Source organism: Schistocerca piceifrons, chromosome 9 (genome assembly GCF_021461385.2).
Source record: "Schistocerca piceifrons isolate TAMUIC-IGC-003096 chromosome 9, iqSchPice1.1, whole genome shotgun sequence".
NCBI lineage: Eukaryota > Metazoa > Arthropoda > Insecta > Orthoptera > Acrididae > Schistocerca > Schistocerca piceifrons.
The window spans coordinates 142,188,529-142,213,998 of record NC_060146.1 but is presented as its reverse complement, the minus strand read 5'-3'; the positions used below and the strand labels follow the sequence as shown (position 1 = coordinate 142,213,998).

The following is a 25,470-nucleotide window of genomic DNA, read 5'->3' as shown; positions in this document are numbered from 1 at the left end:
CGGTAATCTGTTAAACAGAAAAGATAGTGACCATAGACGTAAATTAAAGGAAACTTATAGTACTGTCTGTTCGGTGTACAGGAAAGTGACGCAGGCTGCTTTCCCAGCGCTGGTGCAGGAGGTGTCGGCGGCAGGGGTGCCAACCTTGGCGAGCAGGTCCGCGCGCGCGGCCCTGGGCCCCTGGCGCTCTGCCTCGTCGACGACGAGCAGCGCGAGCAGCAGCGACGGCACCGCCACGGGCAGCGTCTCGCAGAGCGCCGCGAAGTGGTCGTAGCGCGACCAGCCCGTCAGCACGACGCCGCGGAACGCCGGCGTCTCCACCTCGGAGCCGGCCACCCCGCCCGACACCAGCCGCATCCACGCCGCGTGGTTGGCAGCCGTGCGCCGCAAGTCGGGCGCCAGCGCCGTCTCACCAGACGCTCCCTGTCGGCACAACACTCCTGGTCCCACCGCACTGCCACCACCGTACGACACTTCCGTTTTGTACTTGAAAAACGCACAGGGTGACAATTATTGAGCAATATGAAATAAAGAATGGGATTTTCACTCTGCAGCGGAGTGTGCGCTGATATGAAACTTCCTGGCAACTTAAAACTGTGTGCGGGACCGAGACTCGAACTCGGGACCTTTGCCCTTAGCGGGCAAGTGCTCTACCATTTGAGCTACCCAAGCACGACTCACGACTCGTCCTCACAGCTTCAATTCTGCCAGTACCTCGTCTGCAAAGTTTGGAAGGTAGGAGACGAGGTACTGGCAGCTCGGAGAGCTCGAAAAAGTAGAAAAAAATTGGAAGAGGAATCCTAAGAAAAATAACAGAATCGAAAAGTAGCAGCAAAAAATACAGATTAAGATCTAATACAGAACTCCATCTGAAAATTTAAAAGTTAACAGATGTAATGAGATGAAGGAAAATCCTGTGAACATACATGTAGGTTAAATAATGACCGCATAACTAAACGAATCCTTGGCTAACTAACCAAATAGAAATTGAAAACCTTATAGCTAAGAGAAGTAGGAAAATAAGTAGAAAATGTGGGAGTCCACATGCACCCAGTAAGAAACAGCAGGCTCTCAAAATTGGGTAAAAATCAAAACCCGGAAGAGCACAACAAGAGAGAGAACAATATTCTCGAATAACGAGAGAAGTGTTAACTCGAAGAATTTACGCACTCTCTATAAGCCTAATCCGAAATAAAAAAATATTGGCCAGTTGCGAGTAGGAATAATACAGCGAGGGTTTCGTACACAGTATGGTTCATCCATACTGGGAATCGAGAAGTCGAAGATTTTTGCCTGTAATCGTTATTGATACTGGCAAGATATAGGTCCCAGGGATTCCAAGACATTCGAGAATTTTTTTAATTTGAGTTTTAAGTCTGATGGCAAGTGACAAACAAAAGTTTTTTTCCGTGTGATGTAATTATAAATTAACGATTTTCGGATTTTTTCTTTCGTTGTACTGCTAAACGTTGATTCTTGGCATATTTCATGATTCGACGTCAACAAGGAGTACCCTATAAGTTTTGATGACTGAGTTTGCAACATATACGACGTAAATGACCATATCATTTGGGTGCATTTACATGTATGACATTGCCAAGATGCCATACACCTGAATATGTGACATAAATTTCAGCTTGATATGCCCACTCGTTCCTGAGAAAAAAAGTGATCTAAAGAGACAGATGGATAGTAAGTCAGTCTGATGTCAAATACACATTTCTTTTTTCGTGTGATATAATTACAAATTACATTTTCCAGATTTTTTTTGCTTTGGTTGTTTTGTGAAACCTTCCTTCTTGTCAAACGTCATAGTTCTAGGTCAACGGGAAATAAGCCTATCGTTCAGGTTTTGATGAGTGAGTTTGCGAGTATCAAGGTATGTGACACAAATGCCCACATGTCTTGATTTACATTAGCTTAGAACCTTAAAATATTAGCTCCACTAAGGGACTGTAAATTTTAGTACGTCACATACATTTCAAGTTGTTAGTTCACCCATTCCTGAGAATGAAAGGTGTTTAACTATCGAGCAGCCATACATCTGGTACCGAGCGCCGCGGGTTTCGACTCCGCACTGGACGGCATGGACCTCGATTAGCACAAGAGGTCTCTCCAGCCGTCGCGCTGTAAGCCGTGGCTGCGCTCACGCCCCTGGCCTGCGTATAACGTGAAGGCGCCATGGTGGAGCACGTGGTCCCAGAGGCCAATAGCAGCGCAGTCCCTCAGGTATTCAAGCGCCTGCTTCTCACTCAGCAGGTCCTCGACTTCTGTCTCACCATCTGTGGCCGTCCCATCGCCCTCACCCCCACCCTTAAGTACCTTGGTGGCACCCTTGACGGCACCTCTCCTGGACTCCCCATCTCCGGACAATCCAAGCCAAGGCACGCTCCCGACTCTGTCTCCTCAAGCTGCTTTCTGGCTGCACATAGGGTCTGGCCCGTCAACCATCCTCCACACCTGTAACTCCCTCATCCGCCCCATTCTCTGCTACGCTCATCCCACCTGGCTCTCCGGTCCTCCTATCTTTTAAAAATCCCTTCAAATCCTAGAACGCCATGCGCTCCGCCTCGCCTATCGTATCTGTCTCCCATCCCCCACACGGATCCTCTATGACCTTATTCTGTTCCCGCACCTCCTTTTCCTCGAATGGATCCTCTACAGCTAGTGGTCCCTCCCATCCTCTCCCACCCCCGCCCTCTGCCGTGACTGCATTCCCACATCCCACCTGCTCTCCATCTCTCCACTCTCCATACCCTCTCCCAAAGTGGCTTCCGCCAGCTTCCCCTCCCTGATGATGCCCTCATCGCATCCATCTACCCCTCCTACCAACTTTGATCCTCCTCTACTGCACCCTGTGTTTTTTCCCGAGGGCACCCTTTTCTCCCTCCTCTCTTCCTCCCTCCCTCCTCCCCCCAGGCTCCACCTTCCCCCCCCCCCTACCTTTTTTCCTCCGCCTCCCATCTCCTCTGCCAACGGCATCTACACACTCCCCTCTTCCTCCTCCCCCCGTTTTCCCCCTTTTGGCAGGTCCCCGTACACGTATAGGGAACTTTCGCACACCAGAGATCATGGCCTAGTGTTTGTGTGTGCCGTTGTGTTCGTGCTCAAGTGTTCCAGTGTTTACTCATTTGTGCTCCAACGTCCGCGTGTGTCGTCTGTCATCTCTGTGCATGTGCACGTGTTTGAACGTTTTTATTTTGGACTCTGCGCCCGTGAACGGCTCCGTGTGTTTTAATTTTGTATGTCTACGTTTGTATATCCACCATGTCTGTTATGCGATTGTCTTCTTTTGTATCATTGGTTTTATCTGTGGCCGAAGAGCGGCGTAGTATGCCGCTGCTGGCCTACCTGTATCGGGTGTGAAATTAACAATAAAGGAAAAAAAAAAAAACTCAGCAGGCAGTCTGATATTCGCGTTAGTCTATCGACATCTCGCCTGCAGACAGCGGGTTTACTTGATTTGCGTGTACGAGTGGACGTTGGGGATTCGTGAGGTTTCGCTTGTGACCCCGTTGCTATTTGCGTGTTGTTGTTAGGTAGTTCTTCCTCGGTCGTCCGTCGTTGTTCATGTCCGTCCTTCCCCGTTCGTTTCGTTTGTTCGCGGCCCGCTCGCGTTCGGTCCCGCCGCGCTTTCGTTCTCGGGCACCTCGTGACCGTTCCGGTAGAGGTTATAACAGCACAGACAGACAAACGAGTGACAAAGCGATTCTACCAGGCAGGTCCAGCCACGGCGTGCCAAACGTCACGCGTGCAGGGGGTTCTGCTGCATGCGCGCCTGCTCGGTCCTCCCCGGAAGTACGCGGTTCAGTGCGCCATTTCATTCAGTACTGCTGTGCGGTATGTTTAGGTCGGCACGACTCTCTTCAGTTCGCCAGAATTGTGGCCTCAGCGCTATTTACCATTCGTTATTTGTTCGTGATACGAAGGTCGTCCATAAAACGGGACAGTCTAGCGATCTGTCGTCACAGACCTTTAAAAATGATCGACACAAGAGAGGTATGAGAACACTCTATATGTATTCTGCAGTCACATAAGCGATGGGTACTCCATGTTACCTATGAAACGCCGTCACAGTAGCAAGCTATACGAATTTAAAGATTTAGCTGGCTACGAAAGAGCAGAGACTTACAACGATTGACAGACGCGATTTACTGCTCGGCACATCAAATAGCTCTTTTTGATCTAAAATTAAATTTTCCCTGAGACATGTATGTCTCTAATTTATCAACGATAACGTTGGAAGCTGAAGAAGTTAATTAAAATTTGTGCTGTGGCCAGGACTCGAACCCAGCGTTTCTTGTTTGCGAGGGAGATATGCTGACCACCACAGCATTATAGTCAGCATGGCTGCAGGAACTACCCAAGTCAAATACCAACCCCAACACAAAGTCCAATTCACATCGCCCCTTGTATTGTCACTATTACCAGGGCTCTCCGACATTGGAATAGCACCCCAGCATTGGAAGTAATGGGGAAGTGCTGTACTACGTGTGATCGTATAAATCTTAAATTTTCCCTGAGACATGCAAGTCTCTATATACGATAACGTCGGAAGCTGAAGAAGTGAATTAACATTTGTGCTGTGGCTGGGAACCAGGTCTTCTTGCTTACTGGGCATCCCGGCCGCAGCATAAATTTTAATTCACTTCTTCAGCTTCCAGTGTTATCGTAGATAGAGACCTAAATGTCTAAGAGGAAATTTAATTTAAGATCTGTACGATCACATGTAGTACAGCACTTTGCCATTACGTCCAATGCTGGACTGCTATTCCAATATCGGAGAGCCCTGGTAATAGTGACAATATAAGGGGAGATTTGGAGTTCGTATTGCGGAGGGTATTCGACTTGGGTAGTTCGTGCAGCTACGTTGACCATACGTTGTAATGGTCAGCATATCTGCCTAGTAAGCAAGAAGAGTCGGGTTCAAGTCCCGGCCGCAGCACGAATTTTAATTCACTTCTTCAGCTTCCAATGTTATCGTAAAAAGCTTTTTATACTAAATTTCCAGGCATAGAGCACTTGAAGAAATTTGTGGTACGAATAGTAAAATGTGTCTTGTCGCATGTAGGGTGTCAATTGCATTGGGCTTCGATGTGACTGATCAAAGAGCATGGAGACCGTAAACATTACTGCGAAGTACGTTGGTTAAGTCAACGGGGCATGCCTGGAACGATTTTTCGATTAAAACTAACTACTGAATTTATGAAGGAAACAGGAGTGCAGGAACGAGAATGAGAACATTCTGAATGGATTGCAGACCTCGCGTTTTACTTGGACGTGACTGCAGTCTGTCCACAGTAAGACACTGCTTTCCTCAGGTAATTTCCACGTACCCATAACGAAGGAGGCATTCTGAGTGTGAAAGTCTGTGAAATTGTCTACCTCTGTCCATACCCGACAGTCTGTACCAAATACGACTTAATGTCTTTAGAGAGCCAAGAATAATTCAATAATACCGAATTTGAAACTTCCTGGCAGATTAAAACTGTGTGCTGGACCGAGACTCGAACTCGGGACCTTTGCTTACTGGCGGAAGTAAAGCTGTGAGGAGGAGGCGTGAGTCATGCTTGGGTAGCTCAGATCGTAGAGCACTTGCCCACAAAAGGCAAAGGTCCCGAGTTCGAGTCTTGGTCCGGTACACAGTTTTAATCTCCCAGGAAGTTTCATATGGGCGCACACTCTACTGCAGAGTGAAAATCACATTCTGAATACCGAATTTTTTGAGAAACGTCAAATATAGATCAAGTACAACTGCATCACCATTTAACCCTGTAGTATTCACGTGAATTTCCGTTACATTATTGGTCGCCTGGGTAACAGCTGCCCCCCCCCCCCCCCCCCTGTACTTTCGAAGATTAACGATGATGAAGCAAATTAGAGTGAATACTTCCACAACCAAAGGCATCGTCGACACGTAATACGATGAACCTTACCTCTGTTGTCAACTTCACAAACCTGAAATGTCCTATAAGCGATGACATCACGTGGGTTGAAATTATCTTGACCTTTTACTTTATCGACTTTTGGTCAGCGTACATGAGCAACGGTGACCCAGCTGTTACCGTGTTCATTCGTATCCTTGTTAGCGAGAATGAAGTTCAAAACTCCACCGCAAAACACCGATGGCCCATGCAAATTGACCTGGGCGCCTACGTAATCATTGGTAGTAATAGAAATGTTGTCTATCGCTTTAAAACCTGTAAGACGCGAACGCCTACTCCTCCTAAAATAACGCGGCACAACTATTCTGTCTCGATGCTGGTGCACGTGCGGCTTCTCGACAACTGACGCCGTCTTTCCAGATTCGTTACTTACACAGCTGCCGCTTATCACACCTCGGCTTCCGGACTGCGACCCAGTGGCAGCGGAAGCGGAAGGGAGGTGACCGGAAACGTTGATTTTTCGTGGCCGGCCGCCTTGTAAAACTAGAGGCAGCCTACCGCTATTTTGTCGAAAGTCGACATGTTGAGAAACGTGGCTGTTGTACTAAGGTTTATAATTTATAAAAAACAGCTACCAGCCACATGTATGGTTTAAAAAGGTTTATTATCTTCAGACCATGACCGGTTTCGGATTTTTCTTTACAAATCCATCTTCAGATGGCAGTTACAAGTCCAACTTAGAATGCTTGTAACTGCCATCTGAAGATGGATTTGTAAAGAAAAATCCGAAACCGGTCATGGTCTGAAGATAATAAACGATTTTATACCATGCATGTGGCTGGTAGCTGTTTTTTATAAATTATAAACCTTAGAGGCAGCCTGTCGCGGCAGATAGGCAACCACCTACAACACTTTAGACACGAGACTTTCGCCCATACGAACAAATATTAATGAGCATTTAACATCCCAGGGTGCCCCAGAGAGCATCCCACGGTGCCCCAGTGAGCTACAACACGAGGAAGAATCACTTCTCAATTAATTACTCAACTCCACACTTGAATGCGTTATATTTACTGCCATATCTACACACAACCCGTTTTAATGAAAACAAAAAAAGTGAAGTTACATTTTAATAAAACTGATTAGTATACACTATGGCCAGTCAGATTGCTACACCAAGAAGAAATGCAGATGATAAACGGGTATTCACTGGACAAATATATTTACTAGAACTAACATGTGATTACATTATCACGTAATTTGGGTGCATAGATCCTGAGAAATCAGTAGCCAGAACTACGACCTCTGGCCGTAATAACAGCATTGACACGCGTCGGCATTGAGTCAGAGCTTGGATGGCGTGTACAGGTACAGCTGCCCATGCAGCTTCAACACGATACCACACTTCATCAAGAGTAGTGAGTGGCGCACTGTGACGAACCAGTTGCTCGGCCAACATTGACCAGACGTTTTCAATTGCTGATAGATCTGGAGAATGTGCTGACCAGGGCAGCAGTCGAACATTTTCTGTATCCAGAAAGGCCCGTACAGGACCTGCAACATACGGTCGTGCATTACCCTGCTGAAATGTAGGGTTTCGCAGGGATCGAATGAAGGGTAGAGCCACGGCTCGTAACACATCTGAAATGTAACGTCCACTGTTCAAAGGGCCGTCAATGCGAACAAGAGCTGACCGAGACGTGTAACCAGTGGCACCCCATACCATCACGCCGGGTGATACGCCAGTATGGCGATGACAAATACACGCTTCCAATGTGCGTTCACCGCGATTTCGCCAAACACGGATGCGACTATCATGATGCTGTAAACAGAACCTGGATTCTTCCGAAAAAATGACGTTTTGCCATTCATGCACCCAGGTTCTTCGTTGAATACACCATCGCATGCGCTCCTGTCTGTGATGCAGCGTCAAGCGTAACCGCAGCCACGGTCTCCGAGCTGATGTTCCATGCTGCTGCAAACGTCGCCGAACTGTTCGTGCAGATGGTTGTTGTCTTCCAAAGGTCCCTATCTGTTAACTCAGAGATCGAGACGTGGCTGCACATTCCGAAACAGCCATACAGATAAGATGTCTGTCATCTCGACTGCTAGTGATAAGAGTCCGTTGGGATCCAGCACGGCGTTCCGTATTACCCTCCAGAACCCACCGATTCCATATTCTGCTAACAGTCATTGGATTTCGACCAACACGAGCAGCAATGTCACGACACGATAACCCGCAATCGCGATAGGCTACAATCCGACATTTATCAAAGTGGGAAACGTGATGGTACGCCTTTCTCCTCCTTACACGAGGCATCACAACATCGTTTCACCAGGTAACGCCGGTCAACTGCTGTTTGTGTATGAAAAATCGGTGGGAAACTTTCCTCATGTCAGCACGTTGTAGGTGTCGCCACCGGCGCCAACCTTGTGTGAATGCCAGAATAAGACTTTCACTCTGCAGCGGAGTGTGCGCAGATGTGAAACTTCCTGGCAGATTAAAACTGTGTGCCGGACCGAGACTCGAACTCGGGACCTTTGCCTACCGCGGGCAAGTGCTCTACCGACTGAGCTACCAAAGCACGACTCACGCCCCGTCCTCACAGAAGGTGGGAGACGAGGTATGGCAGAAGTAAAGCTGTGAGGACGGAGCGTGTCGTGCTTGGGTGGCTCAGTCGGTAGAGCACTTACCCGCGGTAGGCAAAGGTTCCGAGTTCGAGTCTCGGTCCGGCACACAGTTTTAATCTGCCAGGAAGTTTCTTGTGTGAATGCTCTGAAAAGCTAATCTTTTGCATATCACAGCACCTTCTTCCTGTCGGTTAAATTTCGCGTCTGTAGCACGTCATCTTCGTGGTGTAGCAATTTTAATGGCCAGTAGTGTAGTTTGCGAACCATACACTGAAGTTCTGTATATGAACCGGACAAATACAACAATTAAACCAATACTTCCAAAATTAATTTCTGACACACCTATTATTTCACACATTAACCAAACGACTGACAGAAACGTCCTTCAAATGATGAGGGCAGGAACACTTATCGCTTCCGCTTCCTGGTTGATCTGTCGTGTAATATGTTCCTCTTTTTTCCTTTCTTTCCTGTAACAGCGTGTTTACAGTCTCTTCCATTCCAAGCAATGAAAGTCCATACCTCCTGATCTTCTTAAAGGCCTGTGGTGCTTCATATCTCCTTTATGTTTTGGACTTTATAATTCCCAAGCAAGAAGTTCTTTTCTCTGCTTTATCTTCATTTTTACTGAATGAAACACTGAAAAATAAATAACTTACCTATCGAAATAGAAACGGAAATGGTAACACCAATGGTTGCGAGGGTGACACTTGTCAGCCGGAGCAGACAATGTGGATAAACTTATTCTTGCACTTCCTCACAACAGTAGATTCAAGTAACAGTGGTGAGATCCTGACCCTTAAAATGGATCCCAAAGCCAGAACATTATGAACACCGACCTACTGTCGATACAAACCCATCCAGACGATAGCAGAGCCACCTCGCGAGGAATGACTGCTAGTCATACACCCCCACAGTGCATGTAGTATCTGTGAGCGATCTGTCTGTGTGTAGAATGGGAAAGGCATGCAATCTATCTGATTGTGATGGCCCGGAGGCTTTGCGAGAACATTTCGGAAACTGCAAGACTCGGCGTTTGTTCGAGGAGTGCTGTAGTGAGTTCCTGCAACATGTGGCGAAATTGAGGTGAAGCCATGTCCACACGTCGAGGGGTTGGACGGCCACCTCTCAGATGTCAGATGTCGTAGACTGGGCAGACTGATATAACAGGACAGCCGACGAACTGTGGTGGAACTAACATCAGACTTTAGTGTTGGGCAGGGTGCAGCCGTGCGGGGTTAGCCGAGTGGTCTAGGGCGCTGCAGTCATGGACTGTGTGGCTTGTCCCGGCGGAGGTTCGAGCCTTCCCTCGGGCATGGGTGTGTGTGTTTGTCCTTAGGATAATTTAGGTTCAGTAGTGTGTAAGCTTAGGGACTGATGACCTTAGCAGTTAAGTCCCATAAGATTACACACGCATTTGGTTTTTTGGGCATGGTGCAAGTGTGGCTGAACACACAGGGCATTGTACTCTCCTAACGATGGTCTGCACAGCTGATGACCCATCTGACAATGTTAACACAACGACACTAGCAACTACAACTGAAATGGGCACGTGAGTGTTGGTACTGGACACTGGAGTAGTGGCAGAACATTGGATGAATTCTCATATCTTCTTCATCGTGCCGCTAGGAGGAGGCGAAGACATCGTCTTCCAGGGGACAATTCCTGACATATGTACGGCTGGACGCATACAAGCTGGTGGCGGATCCATTATGCTCTGGGGAACATTCACATAGACACACATGGGTCCAGTGGAGCTTGTGCAAGGTACCATGATGGCCAAGGAGTATCAGACCAGACCAGGTACACCCATTTATGACTATCATGTTTCCTGACACCAGTGGCATTTATCAACAAGGTATTGCGCTATGTCATAAGGACAAGCATGCGATGGAGTGGTTTGAAGAACACAGTGCTGATCCTGCAACTCGTGAGATCTGAACCCAATCAAACACATCTGGGATGTGATTGAACGTGGCCTCAGAGCTCGTCGCCTTTTGCTAGGAATTTACTGGAATTAGATGGTGTATGCAGACATGGTGCCAACTCCCTCCAGCGACCAATCTAGGCCTCATTGTTTCAGTGCCACAATGTGTCGCTGCTGTTTTCCGTGTCAAAGGGGGCATACCGGTCAGTGGGTAGGTGGTCATAATGTTCTGGCTGATCTGTGTTCCTCGGCCGCTGTGGCCGAGCGGTTCTAGGCACTTCAGTCGGGAACCGCTGCTGCTGTGGTCGCAGGTTCAAATCCTGGCTCGGGCATGGATGTGTGTGATGTCCTTACGTTAGTTATGTTAAACTAGTTCTAAGTCTAGGGGACTGATGACCTCAGATGTTAAGTCCCATAGTGCTTAGGCCCATTTGAAGCATTTTTGATCTGTGTATACAAATTGACATCTGTGGACAACCTGTAAGGGTCAGAGCATAACAAAATGAAAATCGCTGGGTGACATGTAACCCCTGCGACTGCTGAAGGGCAGCACGTTTGTGGTATCCCCCTAGTGTGGGGATAGGTGCCAGCCAAGCTAAGAGCACTAGGGCCTGCACATGGCCCATGAGCCGCATTCTGGGCCGCCCCTGCTGTTAGGGTTCCATTTTCACCGACTGAACTACGGAACCCTAAAAATGACAAGTGAGGACTGACATATCGACACCATTAGAGATGGTCACCTTTTGAGTACCCCTCGCAGTGTTGGTGCAGGGCGAGAGTGAGTTGCTGGAGCCGCTCACCTTGAAGGCGGAGGCGACCCACACCTGCCGGAAGGACCTGGAATAGGCGTGCCAGGCGAAGCGCGGCACCTGCGCCGCCACGTCGGCGCCGTACGCCCACACGACGGGCTGCACCAGCCGGCCCAGCCCCGACGCCGCCACGTGCGCCGGCGGCCACCGCCTCAGCATGTCGTCCCACACCAGCGCCACCGCCGCCGGCCGCAGCGCCCGCACCGCCCCCACAACGGCCGAGACGTGCCGCGAGAACAGCTGCCTGCCGTACACAACACACACACACACACACTGCTATCTGCTCGCTTCACTGCACGACCAAGCATAATGTGGTCATAATGTTCTGGCTGATCTGTGTTCACCGGCCGCTGTGGCCGAGCGGTTCTAGGCACTTCAGTCGGGAACCGCTGCTGCTGTGGTCGCAGGTTCAAATCCTGGCTTGGGCATGGATGTGTGTGATGTCCTTAGGTTAGTTATGTTGAACTAGTTCTAAGTCTAGGGGACTGATGACCTCAGATGTTAAGTCCCATAGTGCTTAGGCCCATTTGAAGTATTTTTGATCTGTGTATACAAATTGACATCTATGGACAACCTGTAAGGGTCAGAGCATAACAAAACAGACTGTCACATTCTGCTCGTACATTCGAACCATTCATTGTTTTCTATACACTGCCTGACCAAAAGTATGAGGCCAATTCAAAAAGTAACAGTATTAATTGCAATTAACCCGTAAGTGGATCGAAACAGCATATCCAGACACTCTGGAATGAAAATGGCATTGAAACAGTGGATGACACGCGTAAAGCTGAAATACTAAACACCTTTCACAGAGGAAGACCGCACTGCAATTCCTTCTCTAAGTCCTCGCACGAACGAAAAAATGGCTAACATCGAAATAAGTGACCAAGGAATAGAAAAGCAACTGAAACCACTCAACAGAGGAAAGTCCATTGGACCTGACGGGATACCAATTCGATTCCACACAAAGTACGCCAAAGAACTTGCGCGCCTTCTAACAGCCGTGTACCGCAAGTCTCTAGAGGAACGGAAGGTTCCAAATGACTGGAAAAGAGCACAGATAGTTCCAGTTTTCAAGAAGGGTCGTCGAGCAGATGCGATAAACTGTAGGCCTATATCTCTGACATCGATCTGTTGTAGAATTTTAGAACATGTTATTTGCTCGCATATCATGTCATTTCTGGAAACCCAGAATCTGCTCTGTAGGAATCAACATGGATTCCGGAAACAGCGATCGTGTGAGACCCAACTCGCTTTATTTGTTCATGAGACCCAGAAAATATTAGATACAGGCTCCCAGGTAGATGCCATTTTCCTTGACTTCTGGGAGGCGTTCGATACAGTTCCGCACTGTCGCCTGATATACAAAATAAGAGCCTATTGAATATCAGAACAGCTGTGTGGCTGGATTGAAGAGTTTTTGGCAAACAGAACACAGCGTGTTGTTCTCAAAGGATAGACGTCTACAGACGTTAAAGTAACCTCTGGCGTGCCACAGGGGAGTGTTATGGGACCATTGCTTATCACAATATATATAAATGACCTAGTAGATAGTGTCGGAAGTTCCATGCGGCTTTTTGCGGATGATGTTGTATACAGAGAAGTTGCAGCATTAGAAAATTGCAGCGAAATGCAGGAAGATCTGCAATGGATAGGCACTTGGTGCATGGAGTGGCAACTGACCCTTAACACAGACAAATGTAATGTATTGCGAATACATAGAAAGAAGGATCCTTTACTGTATGATTATGTGATAGTGGAACAAACACTGATAGCGGTTACTTCTGTAAAATATCTGGGAGTATGCTTGCGGAACGATTTGAAGTGGAATGATCATATAAAATTAGTTGTTTGTAAGGCGGGTACCAGGTTGAGATTCAGTGGGAGAGTCCTTAGAAAATGTAGTCCACCAACAAAGGAGGTGGCTTACAAAACACTCCTACGACCTATACTTGAGTATTGCTCATCAGTGTGGGATCCGTACCAGGTTGGGTTGCCAGAGGAGATAGAGATCCAAAGAAGAGATCCAAAGAAGAGCGGCGCGTTTCATCACAGGGTTATATGGTAAGCGTGATAGCGTTACGGAGATGTTTAGCAAACTCAAGTGGCAGACTGTGCAATAGAGGCGCTCTGCATTGCGGTGTAGCTTCAGGTTTCGAGAGGGTGTGTTTCTGAATGAGGTATCGAATATATTGCCTCCCCCTACTTATGCCTCCCGAGGAGATCACGAATGTAAAATTAGAGAGATTCGAGCGCGCAGGGAGGCTTTGCGGCAGTCGTTCTTCCCGCGAACCATAAGCGACTGGAACAGGAAAGGGAGGTAATGACAGTGGCACGCAAAGTGCCCTCCGCCACACATCGTTGGGTGGCTTGCGGAGTATAAATGTAGATGTAGATGTACCTGACCAGAAGTACGAGGCAAATTCAAAAAGTAGCAATATTAAATGCAGTTAACCTGTCAGGCATCTGAAAGTCGCGGGAAATGAAAGTTCCAGCATATGTTGACAGATGGCATGACAAGCTGAGTAGGAAACAAAATGGCCTCATCACTGGTTGTGTGTACCCTAGGAGAACAGCGAGCAGTAAGTCGATTTTTGTGCTCGCTGGACGTACAACCTCGGCAGATCAGTAGAAAGATGTTGGAAAAGTATGGAGTAGCCGCAGTAATGAGACAAGAGTGGACGAGTAGGTACATTCCTTTAAAAGCGGAAGTACATTGTAAGGTTCTCATATGGTTTCTGCTATTGTAAATAATTTTTTACTGATCAGGGACAAAGATATGCCCTTCTCCTTTGGGCTCCCTGCCCCCTCCACCGTATCCTCCCTCGTCGTCTCTGTCCTCGTCACTTTTCCTTTCCCAGTCCTGGTGCACCCTCCCCATCTCCTGGCACTTGCTGTGCTACCGACACCCCCCTTCCTACACCCTCTCCTCCATCAACCCCCCTCCCCCCCCCATCTCTCTTTTCTCTCATCCTCTTGTCCGACCTCTCCTCCCCTCGCAGGCCCATAAAATTTTAATGCAGATACATTGTCGCGTTTTGGTGCTCGCCATGTAGGTAACACAAGTGCAGCCTGTGTCGTCGTCGTCCCATGCTGTGAACACCGTTTTCAGTTGTGCTATTCGTGCTACCAATCTTTATGTGCGACGTCATCATCGAGAGCCATTTTAACTGTATGTGGATTTTATGTAAACGTGCCTCATCCAACTACCCATTATTTATATTTTAACTCCAATTGTTTCTCCCTTCTCATGTGTACATTTCATCTTTTAACCCTGCATTTTATATATGTAATGCTTTTCTGTCTTGAGCAGGGGGATGAAATGACAATAAAAGAAAAAAAAAGACAAAGATAAGTGAGATCAATGTAAGAGTAGTGAATAAGATCCTTGATTCTGTGTCGTGGCCGGCTCGTTCGCCAGACTTGATGCCTCTGGATTTTTTCTTGTGGGGATTGGTAAAAGACATTGTTTATAAGACGTTCCTACTACCTGAAGATATGCGAGAGAGAATTGTCAGAGTATGTGCTTCGATATGCGCCGAAGTTATAAGGAAGACCACGTAATCCATGATAAGAATATTGCAGCACTGCATTGATACCAATGGTGATCACTTCGAACAGCTTCTGTAAATGGACGTTCATGCGATTTTTGTGACCTTCGTTGACCTTCAAAGACCTTACTGTTACACATCATTGAATTCGTCTCCATAGCCACTATCAGAAAATAAGTATCAAACTATAGCATCCACTTCTGCGCACACCAGGAGGAAAACTTGCCGGCCAGAAGCCGAACGCTGATTGGCGGACAGCCACCAATCGTTGACGACATGGACATCCACGAATAGCCTCTTTCCTTCCATCTTACGTCATGACTAGCCAATCATATTAGAGGGCCAATTGAAATTTTCACAACAGTGACGTCAGACATCGATAGTCTGTAATAAATAGAAGCACCTAACCCCATGCAAAACGAGCCGTGCCCTGAGGAAGGCCGTTGCGATTCGGCCGAAACGTCGGTTTAAGTTTATTATTGTTGTTAGTTTTTAGCATTGACGCGGCATAATACCCAGAAGAATTTTAATCACTATGACACCGGCCGCCGAAGCCTACGTTCTTATATAGCATACCGTTTAAGAAAACAAAGTTACCCTTCATATCTCTGACGTGACCCCACTTAGCAACAGAAAACCAACGTCAGATTATGGCCCCTGTTGTCCCATGCAACATTTGGCCCACAATCTTTTCAGCTACTATTATACTTTCGGAGTTATTCTGGGTGGCAATAGTTAGTGACTCCCTGTAGTTTTCAATGAGCATACAATTAGTTCCCTTTGGCATTTAATTGGATCTATTTTCTTAATTTCAAATTTTTCATTTGATGAAGTTTAAAGTTTCATCGCACTCTTCACATATGCAGCACAGGGACAACGGACAGTCAGTTTCGCTCAGCAGCTGAATACGTTATCCAAAGTACACGTTACATGTGGAGAAAGTTTTAGAAATCAATGTAGTCGGTTTAAGTTTATTATTGTTGTTAGTTTTTAGCATTGACGCGGCATAATACCCAGAAGAATTTTAATCACTATGACACCGGCCGCCGAAGCCTACGTTCTTATATAGCATACCGTTTAAGAAAACAAAGTTACCCTTCATATCTCAATCAGACGAAAATTACTGGAAAGCTTACAGCGTCAGTCACAGTTGAGCAACACTCTGGTCATCCCAGCACGGCCGTTACTGACGGGAGCATACGACGTGCTGACGCTACGATTCGTGACAACTGGCATATTTCTGTGGAAATTTTAGCCAGGGAACTGAGCATTGGTGTCGGATCAGCTCATTCCATTGTTAGTGAGGTTCTCAAGTACCGTTTTTTGTGTGCACGGTGGGTGCCTAGGACGCTCGCCGGTGAACGCTAGACGGTGTGTGATCACGCCGCCAAATAATTTTGGAGCGATATAACTTCCTGATATATATGGCCACAGGACGAGAAACGTGGTGCGTCACTACGAACCAGAAAGCAAAAGATAAGAATGGGGACACACGTCTTCTTCAGCCAAGAAACAATTCAAGTCTCAGCCCGCTTCTGGGATACGAATGGGCCGATTTTGGAGCACGAACAAGGGGTGATACAGTGAACACAGCCCAGTACAGCGTGATGTTGAAGAATGAGCCGCCCTAGCTCTTGCTGTGATTCAGATATTGAGATTTCAGGTCGCATTGCGTCCCCCATACAGCCCTGATCTCGCTCCTTCGGATTACCGTGTGTCTGAATCCGAGAAGGTTCAAATGCTTCAAAAGGCTCTAACCACTATGGGACGTAACATCTGAGGTCATCAGTCCCCTAGAATTAGAACTACTTAAACCTAACTAACCCAAGGACATCACACACATCCATGCCGGAGGCAGGATTCGAACCTGCGACCGTAGCTGCAGCGCGGAATCCGTGAAGGAGGACGACTATATGAAAGTGCTGATGAAGTTAAAAAAAGCACTCTTGGTTGCGGGCACAAGCCAATACCTTTTATTGGTGTGAAATACACGTCTCAAACAAAGTTTTGCATCAGTGTGGTTCCCAGAACTCCTAAAGACAGATGTTGAGTGTGGATATTGTATCACAGACACAGTCACTTTGACTGTTCAGAGATGTCACTAAACCCGCCCAAAGATGTAAACAACCATGGATGAGCAGCGGCTATTAGACGGAGGGGTTCCGACAGCCGGTTAGTTCCAGTCATTCCACCAGGAAGGAGGTACAGGGCTCGTGTTGTCTGTAGTTCAACCATGTCCAGACCGCGGTTCCATCGCGTCCACATTGTTACTTTGTGCCAGGATGGGCTCCCATCAAGCGAGGTGTCCAGGGGTCTCGGAGTGAACCAAAGCGATGTTGTTCTGACATGGAGGAGATACAGAGAGGCAGGAAGTATGTGTCGGTAACATGCCGAGTCAGGCCGCCCGAGGGCTACTACTGCAGTGAATGACCGCTACCTACGGATCATGGCATGGAGGAACCCTGACAGCAACGCCACCATGTTGAATAATGTTCTTCGTGCAGCCACAGGACGTCGTGTTACGTCTCAAACTGTGTACCATAGGCTGCATGATGCGCTACTTCACTCGCGACTTCCATGATGAGGTCCATCTTTGCAACCATGACACCATGCAACGCGGTACAAATGGACCTAACAACATGCCGAATGGACCCCTCACGATTGGCATCACGTTCTCTTCACCGATGAGCGTCGCATATGCCTTCAACCAGACAATCGTCGGAGACGTGTTAGGAGGCAAACCGGTAGGCTGAACGCCTTAGACACCCTGTCCAGCGAGTGCAGCGATGTGGAGGTTTCCTACTGTTTTGGGGTAGCATTATGTGGGGCCGACGTACGCCGCTGGTGGTTATGGAAAGCGCCGTAAAGGCTATACGATACGTAAATGCCATCTTCCGACCGATAGCGCAACCATATCGGCAGCATATTGGCGAGGCATTCGTCTTCATGGACGACAATTCGCGCCCCCCTCGGGCACATCTAGTGAATGTTTTCCTTGAGGATAACGACATCGCCGGCCGGTGTGGCCTTGCGGTTAAAGGCGCTTCAGTCTGGAACCGCCTGACCGCTACGGTCGCAGGTTCGAATCCTGCCTCGGGCATAGATGTGTGTGATGTCCTTAGGTTAGTTACGTTTAATTAGTTCTAAGTTCTAGGCGACTGATGACCTCAGAAGTTGAGTCGCATAGTGCTCAGAGCCATTTTTTTTTTTTTTTTTTTTTTTTTTTGATAACGACATCGCTCGACTAGAGTGGCCAAAATGTTCTCCAGACATGAACCCTATCGAATATGCCTGGGATAGATGGAAAAGGGTTGTTTATGGACGACGTGACCCATCAACCACTCTGAGGGATCTACGCCAAAGCGCCGTTGAAGAGTGGTACAATCTGGACCAACAGTGCGTTGATGAACTTGTCGATAGTACGCCACGACGAATACAGGCACGCATCAATGCAAGAGGCCGTGCTACTGGGTAATAGAGGTACCGCTGTGTTCAGCAATCTGGACCGACACCTCTCAAGGTCTCGCTTTATGGTGGTACAACATGCAATGTGTGATTTTCATGAGCAATAAAAAGGGCAGATATGATGTTTGTATTGATCTTGCATGGGGGTCTTAATTAAATATTTTGAAAATATTTGTTCAGTTTTTAGTATGTCCGATTACGCAAGTCTCGTAAACGGTTGGCCCTGACTAGAATTATTACGCTATCTGACTGCAAAGAACAACAACAAACAATGAAATGAAAATTTTCATAAACACAGTTTATTAATTAAGTCCCCAGCAACTATAAAACCTACAAAACCAATAAGCACAAGAGTAACTGTTCTGTATGTGGGAGTGTGACTCAACGTACACATCTGGCACGGTTCTTCTCCAACAAGACAAGAATTTTTAAATACCAATTATACTGACGTGATAAAAGAAAATTAGAAAAACTATAATTATGCAAGAAAACTAGAATTCACTCTAATACAAGAACACAAGCCAGATGCTTTGTTGACTGAACCTGTAATGACGCATAATTTCAGACACACAAATAATAAAAGAACATTGTGGTTTTTACCTTCATATATATTGACGAAATGCACTCTGATCATTACAATAACATCTGCTACCTCTCCCATCAAATAACTGGATAAAACATGGAACAAACACTCCTTACTACAACATCTCGACAAGCCTTGCCCACTAGCACATCTCAACACGAACTGTCTTCTACGAGCTCTGCCCACGCACTGACTTCTACGAGCTCTCGACAAGCACTGACTTCTACGAGTTCTTAACAAGCACTGTGGAGGCGGCTTAATAGTACTCTTTGGCGCAATCTCTGGCGCAGTGGCTCAGTGTAGCCACCTTTCATATGCCCCTCCTCCACAGGCCAGAATTTGATGGTATTTTTGCCAGCATTGGTGGTGAAAATACCACCAAATTCGTCCACAAAAATACAGACAAAAGTAAAAGATAATATTAATACCTAAATATCACATAATTAGTTAAAATTTTGGCTTTGCACTGACCTTTCAATAACCTAATATATAAAATACAGTAGGCAATACAAATTCTTTTCATACATGTGGCTTTACATAATAGTTTACACAATACACAAAAAATCAGTTTATACAAATGTTCACATAAAATACTTTTAATTGTTCAAAAAACAAAAAACAAATAGTTGATAATTCCAGCCCAGCAATGGTCAACAGGTGCAAACACCAACAAGTGACATCGTTTCAGCAGAAGCAGTCCATCAGTTGCACCCAGCAATGTTGAGCAGGTGCAGACAGCAACAAGTGACTTCATTTCAGTAGAAACAGTCCATCAGTTGCACCCAGCAATGTTGAGAGCAGGTGCAGACACCAACAAGTGACCATCATTTCAGTAGAAGCAGTCCATCAGTTGCACCCAGCAATGTTGAGAGCAGGTGCAGACACCGACAAGTGACATCATTTCAGTAGAAGCAGTTCCATCTGTGGCACCCAGTAAAGTTGCAGAGGTACACACAGCAACAAGTCACATCAGTTCAGTAGAAGCAGTTCATCAGTTGCACCCAGCAATGTTGAGCAGGTGCAGACACCAATAAGTGACATCATTTCAGTAGAAGCATTTCCATCTGTGGCACCCAGTAAAGTTGAAGAGGTACACACAGCAACAAGTCACATTAGTTCAGTAGAAGCAGTCCATCAGTTGCACCCAGCAATGTTGAGCAGGTGCAGACACCAACAAGTGACATCATTTCAGCAGAAACAGTCCATCAGTTGCACCCAGCAAAGTTGAGAGCAGGTGCAGACACCAACAAGTGACATCATTTCAGTAGAAGCAGTCCATCAGTTGCACCCAGCAATGTTGAGCAGGTGCAGACACCAACAAGTGACATCATTTCAGCAGAAACAGTCCATCAGTTGCACCCAGCAAAGTTGAGAGCAGGTGCAGACACCAACAAGTGACATCATTTCAGTAGAAGCAGTCCATCAGTTGCACCTAGCAATGTTGAGCAGGTGCAGACACCAACAAGTGACATCATTTCAGCAGAAACAGTCCATCAATTGCACCCAGCAATGTTGAGCAGGTGCAGACACCAACAAGTGACATCATTTCAGTAGAAGCAGTCCATCAGTTGCACCCAGCAATGTTGAGCAGGTGCAGACACCAACAAGTGACATCATTTCAGCAGAAACAGTCCATCAGTTGCACCCAGCAATGTTGAGCAGGTGCAGACAGCAGCCCATGATATTCATTATCACCGATCACTCAGTTCAAGCATGAACAATAGTTTGAATGCACATACTAATCACACTGTTCATCAGCAGAAATTAAACATGTCCTAGTGACACCAAAGAAAAAGTACAAGTAACAGTCCATAATATTCACTATCACTGATCTCACAGTTCAACAGCAGAAATTAATCATTCCTAAGTGTCACACATTACGTTGAAAAAAGTGCAGGTAACAGTCCATAATATTCACCATCACTAATCAGACAGTTCAGGCATGAACAATAGTTTGAATACACATACAAATGCTTTTACAATGCTCTTACACTAAACATACAAATTCTAATAAACACACAAGTGATATCAGACAATTGTCATATTAACTCTTACAAATACACAAATACCAGTAAACCTATAATATTTATGGGTGTCAGTGCAAGCCACTACAAACAAATAAAATAATATTTACGAGATAGGTGGGTAGGATTAGGAAAGGAAAACACACAAAACACATTCACTCATCTTTCATCCACATTAAGTACTACTGTGTAATTGAATAGTATTAACTGTGTAAATGCAATTCTGTCAAAATCTGATGTTCATCATGTGTATCAAGTAGTAATGGCAGCAATGTATAACAGTCAATAATAGCTAAGTCAACGTCATAGTCATCATGTCAAGACCAATGTTTGCCAAGCCAGATCAAATGTACTGTTGTTGAACAACTGTCAGTAAGCCAAGATATGCAAAGACTTCCTCTCTTCAAAAAAAAGTATATACTGCTCAGTGATTTAACAAAGTGTGTGTATAGACTATCTTCCCTCTACTTTAGTGTTCTAGTCTGCTATCTTCATCCTCCTTGTTCCATAAGACCAACAAAAAAAAAAAAAAAAATATGCTCCTCACTTACTTTACTTCTTATACACCAAAACTCCAATTATCATCAGCATCACATAATCTCAATACTTCACTAATACTTCTTACGTCGATACATATAACTCTTATCATCAATATCATTTACCTTACCTCTTGTCCACAAAAACTCCAATAATCATCAACTTCATATAATCTCTATACCTCAATAATACCTCTTTAATACGTCGATAAATATAAACCTTATTACCAATATCATTTCAGTTCCATAACAACTCTTTCCCCTAGTCAGTCTCCTCGAACAAGTACAGATAAAATCCTAATGCAAACCTCATCATCCCATACAATCCGAAGACACACTGTCAACACACAACCTCTGTGTAATCCATCTGACCCAAATCTTCTACTCATTATGAATTATAAACAAAGAAATGCATACATGACCTCTAACAGACTTAGTTCGAATAACTCTCAGTAATTAAGTACGATTACGGAATGTGAATGATCACAATATTTCACAGTGTGTACACCACTTCAAGAATTATGGCAAACAGAAGCAAACATGTGGAGTATTTCTTGTGTCAAGTGTCACTTCCTATTTCAATTGCTCACGAAAAATGCAGTGTAATAACTGTCAATGGTCTAAACCTAGTTTCGGTATGTCATGTCGTTAGCTTCCTTCCTATTAGCATAAATTTATACAGCTTCCATAAAACCTCCAGCTCATGTGACCTCAACGAAGTTCTTTGTACCAATGTCGTTCGTCGAATTATAGCAGTTCATTTTCTCATCTTAAAATATAAGGCACTGAGCGTAAGCAAAACAAGCAATAGCGAGTAAATATACCAGTAGTGAACAGAATGTCAAAAAGTGGATGCAGCACAAATCCTACAACGAGGCTCTGCCAAGCAAACAATCTATAATTAATACAATAGTGTGACCTAAACTCTATGTCCATACACAGTATATCACCATTTCTATACACCAAATTAAAGAGTAGTTATGACAACAAACAGAAATGTATAAATATGCAAACCATACGCATAGCAGCAAACAGGTCATTAGCATCATATCAGCATAAGCAAATAAATGTTCATATGTCATCCTAATAAGTAAACATGAAGGCGCAAGCAGATAAATCACAAAGTATAACTTACATACCTAACCACATCAGCACAATAAATCAGGTGACAATTATAATTTAAATAAATAAGCACAGCAGGTACATAATTAAAAAAAATATGACATCAGTGAAAAAGCAGTGCAGCCAAGCGATGCATAATATACACAAGTTACAACCCAGTTCATTAATAACCATTGTCAAAATCAGTTAACGTACGCAAGCACGTCGCTTCACAAGTAATTTCATAACACATGAAATTTAGCACAAAGTATGAATCACGTAATTGCGAGCAGCAAATTACGTCTTAAGTACGTACCTAAGTGGAAATATGTTACCTGAAAAATGAACTCAATTAATAGTTACCTTTTTAGTTTATTAGTTTCTTCTTGGAAATTACATTCTTTCTGAAAATTTCTCGATAGCAGGTCCTCTTAACGTCGGAGACACACAGAATTTACCTGAAGTTCTTAAATATTTTATAGAACCGTATCCTGAAAAATACTGAATGTTAATAACATAATTCATCAAGTCACTATAGCTTTATACTGAATTTAGTCGGAGAAATTAAATTGTGTATTTGTTTACGGCTGTCAGTGCATTCGCACTGAGCGCTCGATCAGCTGTAGGCGCGTGACGTAGGAAGCAATTGTTTGCGGTCAACGACTGCCTTGTGCGGCGCGCAGACTTGACTGTTGCTTTGAGTATGTGCCGCCGCCAAAACACCGCGGTATCCTTGTATTCTCTGCATGTTTACATCTAGCTGTTGGTTTCTCAAAAGTATGTCATTCTACAAAAATTTTTACGTTAGATATATGATGTATTCCTTTAGAGCGTCGAGATTTAAGAGTTTCTACTTCGACAGTGTTATCATGTATAATTTTGCGAATTCTATATGGACCGTTATAAAGCAGAAAAAATTTGCGACACAAGCCTTTTCCTTTGTGAGACAAACGATGAGACTTAATTAACACTTTCTGACCAACTGACAAGATTTTTGAACGACCAGGACGCTTAGCTGATTTCTCTCTTCTAGCAGCCGCAGATGCAATATTTTGCAGAGCCAGGTTGACAACTTCAGAATGCCGCAGTTTCCGTGAAGGCGGAAAAGGAACGATTTCAGATATGCGATTTGTCGGTGCTCTGTTTTTTAATATTAGTAAAGGCGGTAAAGAAGTTGAATCATTAGGGAGTTCATTCAGAATGTTTTGAAAAATATGAAGATACTGATCCCAAGTTCTGTGATTCTGATGACAATAAAGACGACACAATTTATTGATTTCCTTCATCCATCTCTCTGAAGCGTTAGATTGAGGGTGAAAAAGTGAAATGAAGATTGGTTTAATTTTACGACGCTGTAGAGTACGAAGCCAAATTTTAGAACGAAACTGTGATCCATTATCTGATATAACCTAATCAACATGACCAACTTCTTTAAGAAAATGTTTGATGAAAGCGTTAGATACTGAACGAGCTGTTGCTTTGCGTAAAGGTGTAAAACACACATATTTCGACGTCATCTCCACTGCTACGAAAATGTACGCAAAACCATTAGTAGATCGAACCACTGTACCGCACAAATCGACTGCAGCCATCTCCTTTAATTTCGCTGGAATGATAGGAAACAACGGTGCTCTGTGAGAAACTGTTGGCGGCTTAGCCTTTTGACATAATTTGCATTTGGCCAGAACAGATCGAATACGTTTTTCCATATTACTGAAGTAACAATTTTCTCGTAATTTATGAAAGCATTTTCTGGGACCAAAGTGTGCATAACTGAAATGCGTATACCGAATCAATTTATTGACCCACTCATCAGGAATACAAACTAACCAAACAGAGTTGTCGACCGATTTCCGTTTAAAAAGAATGTCATTGCGAACTAAATAATGCTGTCTAATCGCTACGCTTTCCTTTCTCCTCCACTTCTCATTAATGTCCTTCCAGATTGGATCCTTATTTTGCTCCTTAGCGATGTCCTGGAGCGAAGACGAAATAAAGTTCTCAAACGCAACACCTTGAATATACATCAAACAATAATTGTTTTCTTTGCAGTCCTCTTCAGCACTTTGTTTCAAACCCATAGGTGCACGTGATAAAGCATCAGCAACAATATTTGAAGAACCCTGTATGTAAACAATACTAAAGTCAAATTCCTGTAGGTACAACGCCCATCGTGACAATCTGCCATGAGTTAATTTTGTCGACATAAGAAATTCCAGAGCTCGATGATCGGTGTAAACCTTGGTATGTCTGCCAAACAAAAATGTGCGAAATTTTGTGAAAGCCCATACAACAGCTAAAGCTTCAAGTTCCGTAATCGAATAATTCTTTTCTGATTTAGAAAGAACACGACTTCCAAATGCAATAGTTTTCTGGACTACAACGCCGTCTTGTTCTATCTCTTGAAATAAGTGTGCCCCTAGGCCCTTGTATGATGAGTCCGTTGCCAAACAAAATTCTTTAGATAAATCCGGATGTGAAAGAAGTGGAGCAGCAACTAAAGCATCACGAAGCTGTTCAAATTCTGACTGAGCTTCCTCATCCCAACATCAATTAGATTTCTTTCCAGATAGTTCACATAAACGAGGTGTGGCCAAATCGTCCAATTTAACAAAGCGTCGAAGAAAATTACAGACACCAAGGAAACTACGAACATCACGTTTTGTAGTAGGAACAGCATAATTACGAATAGCGTCTAATTTTTCTGGATCAGGAAGAATACCTTCTGTAGAAATAATGTGACCGAGAAATTTCACCTGAGAACGACCAAATTCAGATTTTTCCAAGTTTACTGTAATGCCAACTTTTGCAAAGATACGTAATAATGAGTTCAAAATTTTGTTGTGCTCACTCCAAGAATGTTTAGCAATAAGAATGTCGTCAACATACGAAATAATGTTGTCACGAATATAAACAGGTAAAATTTCATTTAAGCTACGAATGAATGCTGCTGAAGAT

General features: G+C 44.8%; 1 protein-coding gene across 1 annotated transcript in view; it reads right to left on the bottom strand.

Moving 5' to 3' along the window:
- LOC124716768 (hexosaminidase D-like) overlaps positions 1–25,470 on the bottom strand; it is a 554,827-nt gene that overhangs the window by 134,293 nt on the left and 395,064 nt on the right. Inside the window, exons 7-8 of the mRNA XM_047243314.1 lie at positions 11,244–11,496; positions 64–423 (exon numbers count right to left, since the gene is read on the bottom strand). Coding sequence (XP_047099270.1) covers positions 64–423; positions 11,244–11,496 — 613 coding nt within the window. The remainder of the gene's footprint in view (positions 1–63; positions 424–11,243; positions 11,497–25,470) is intronic.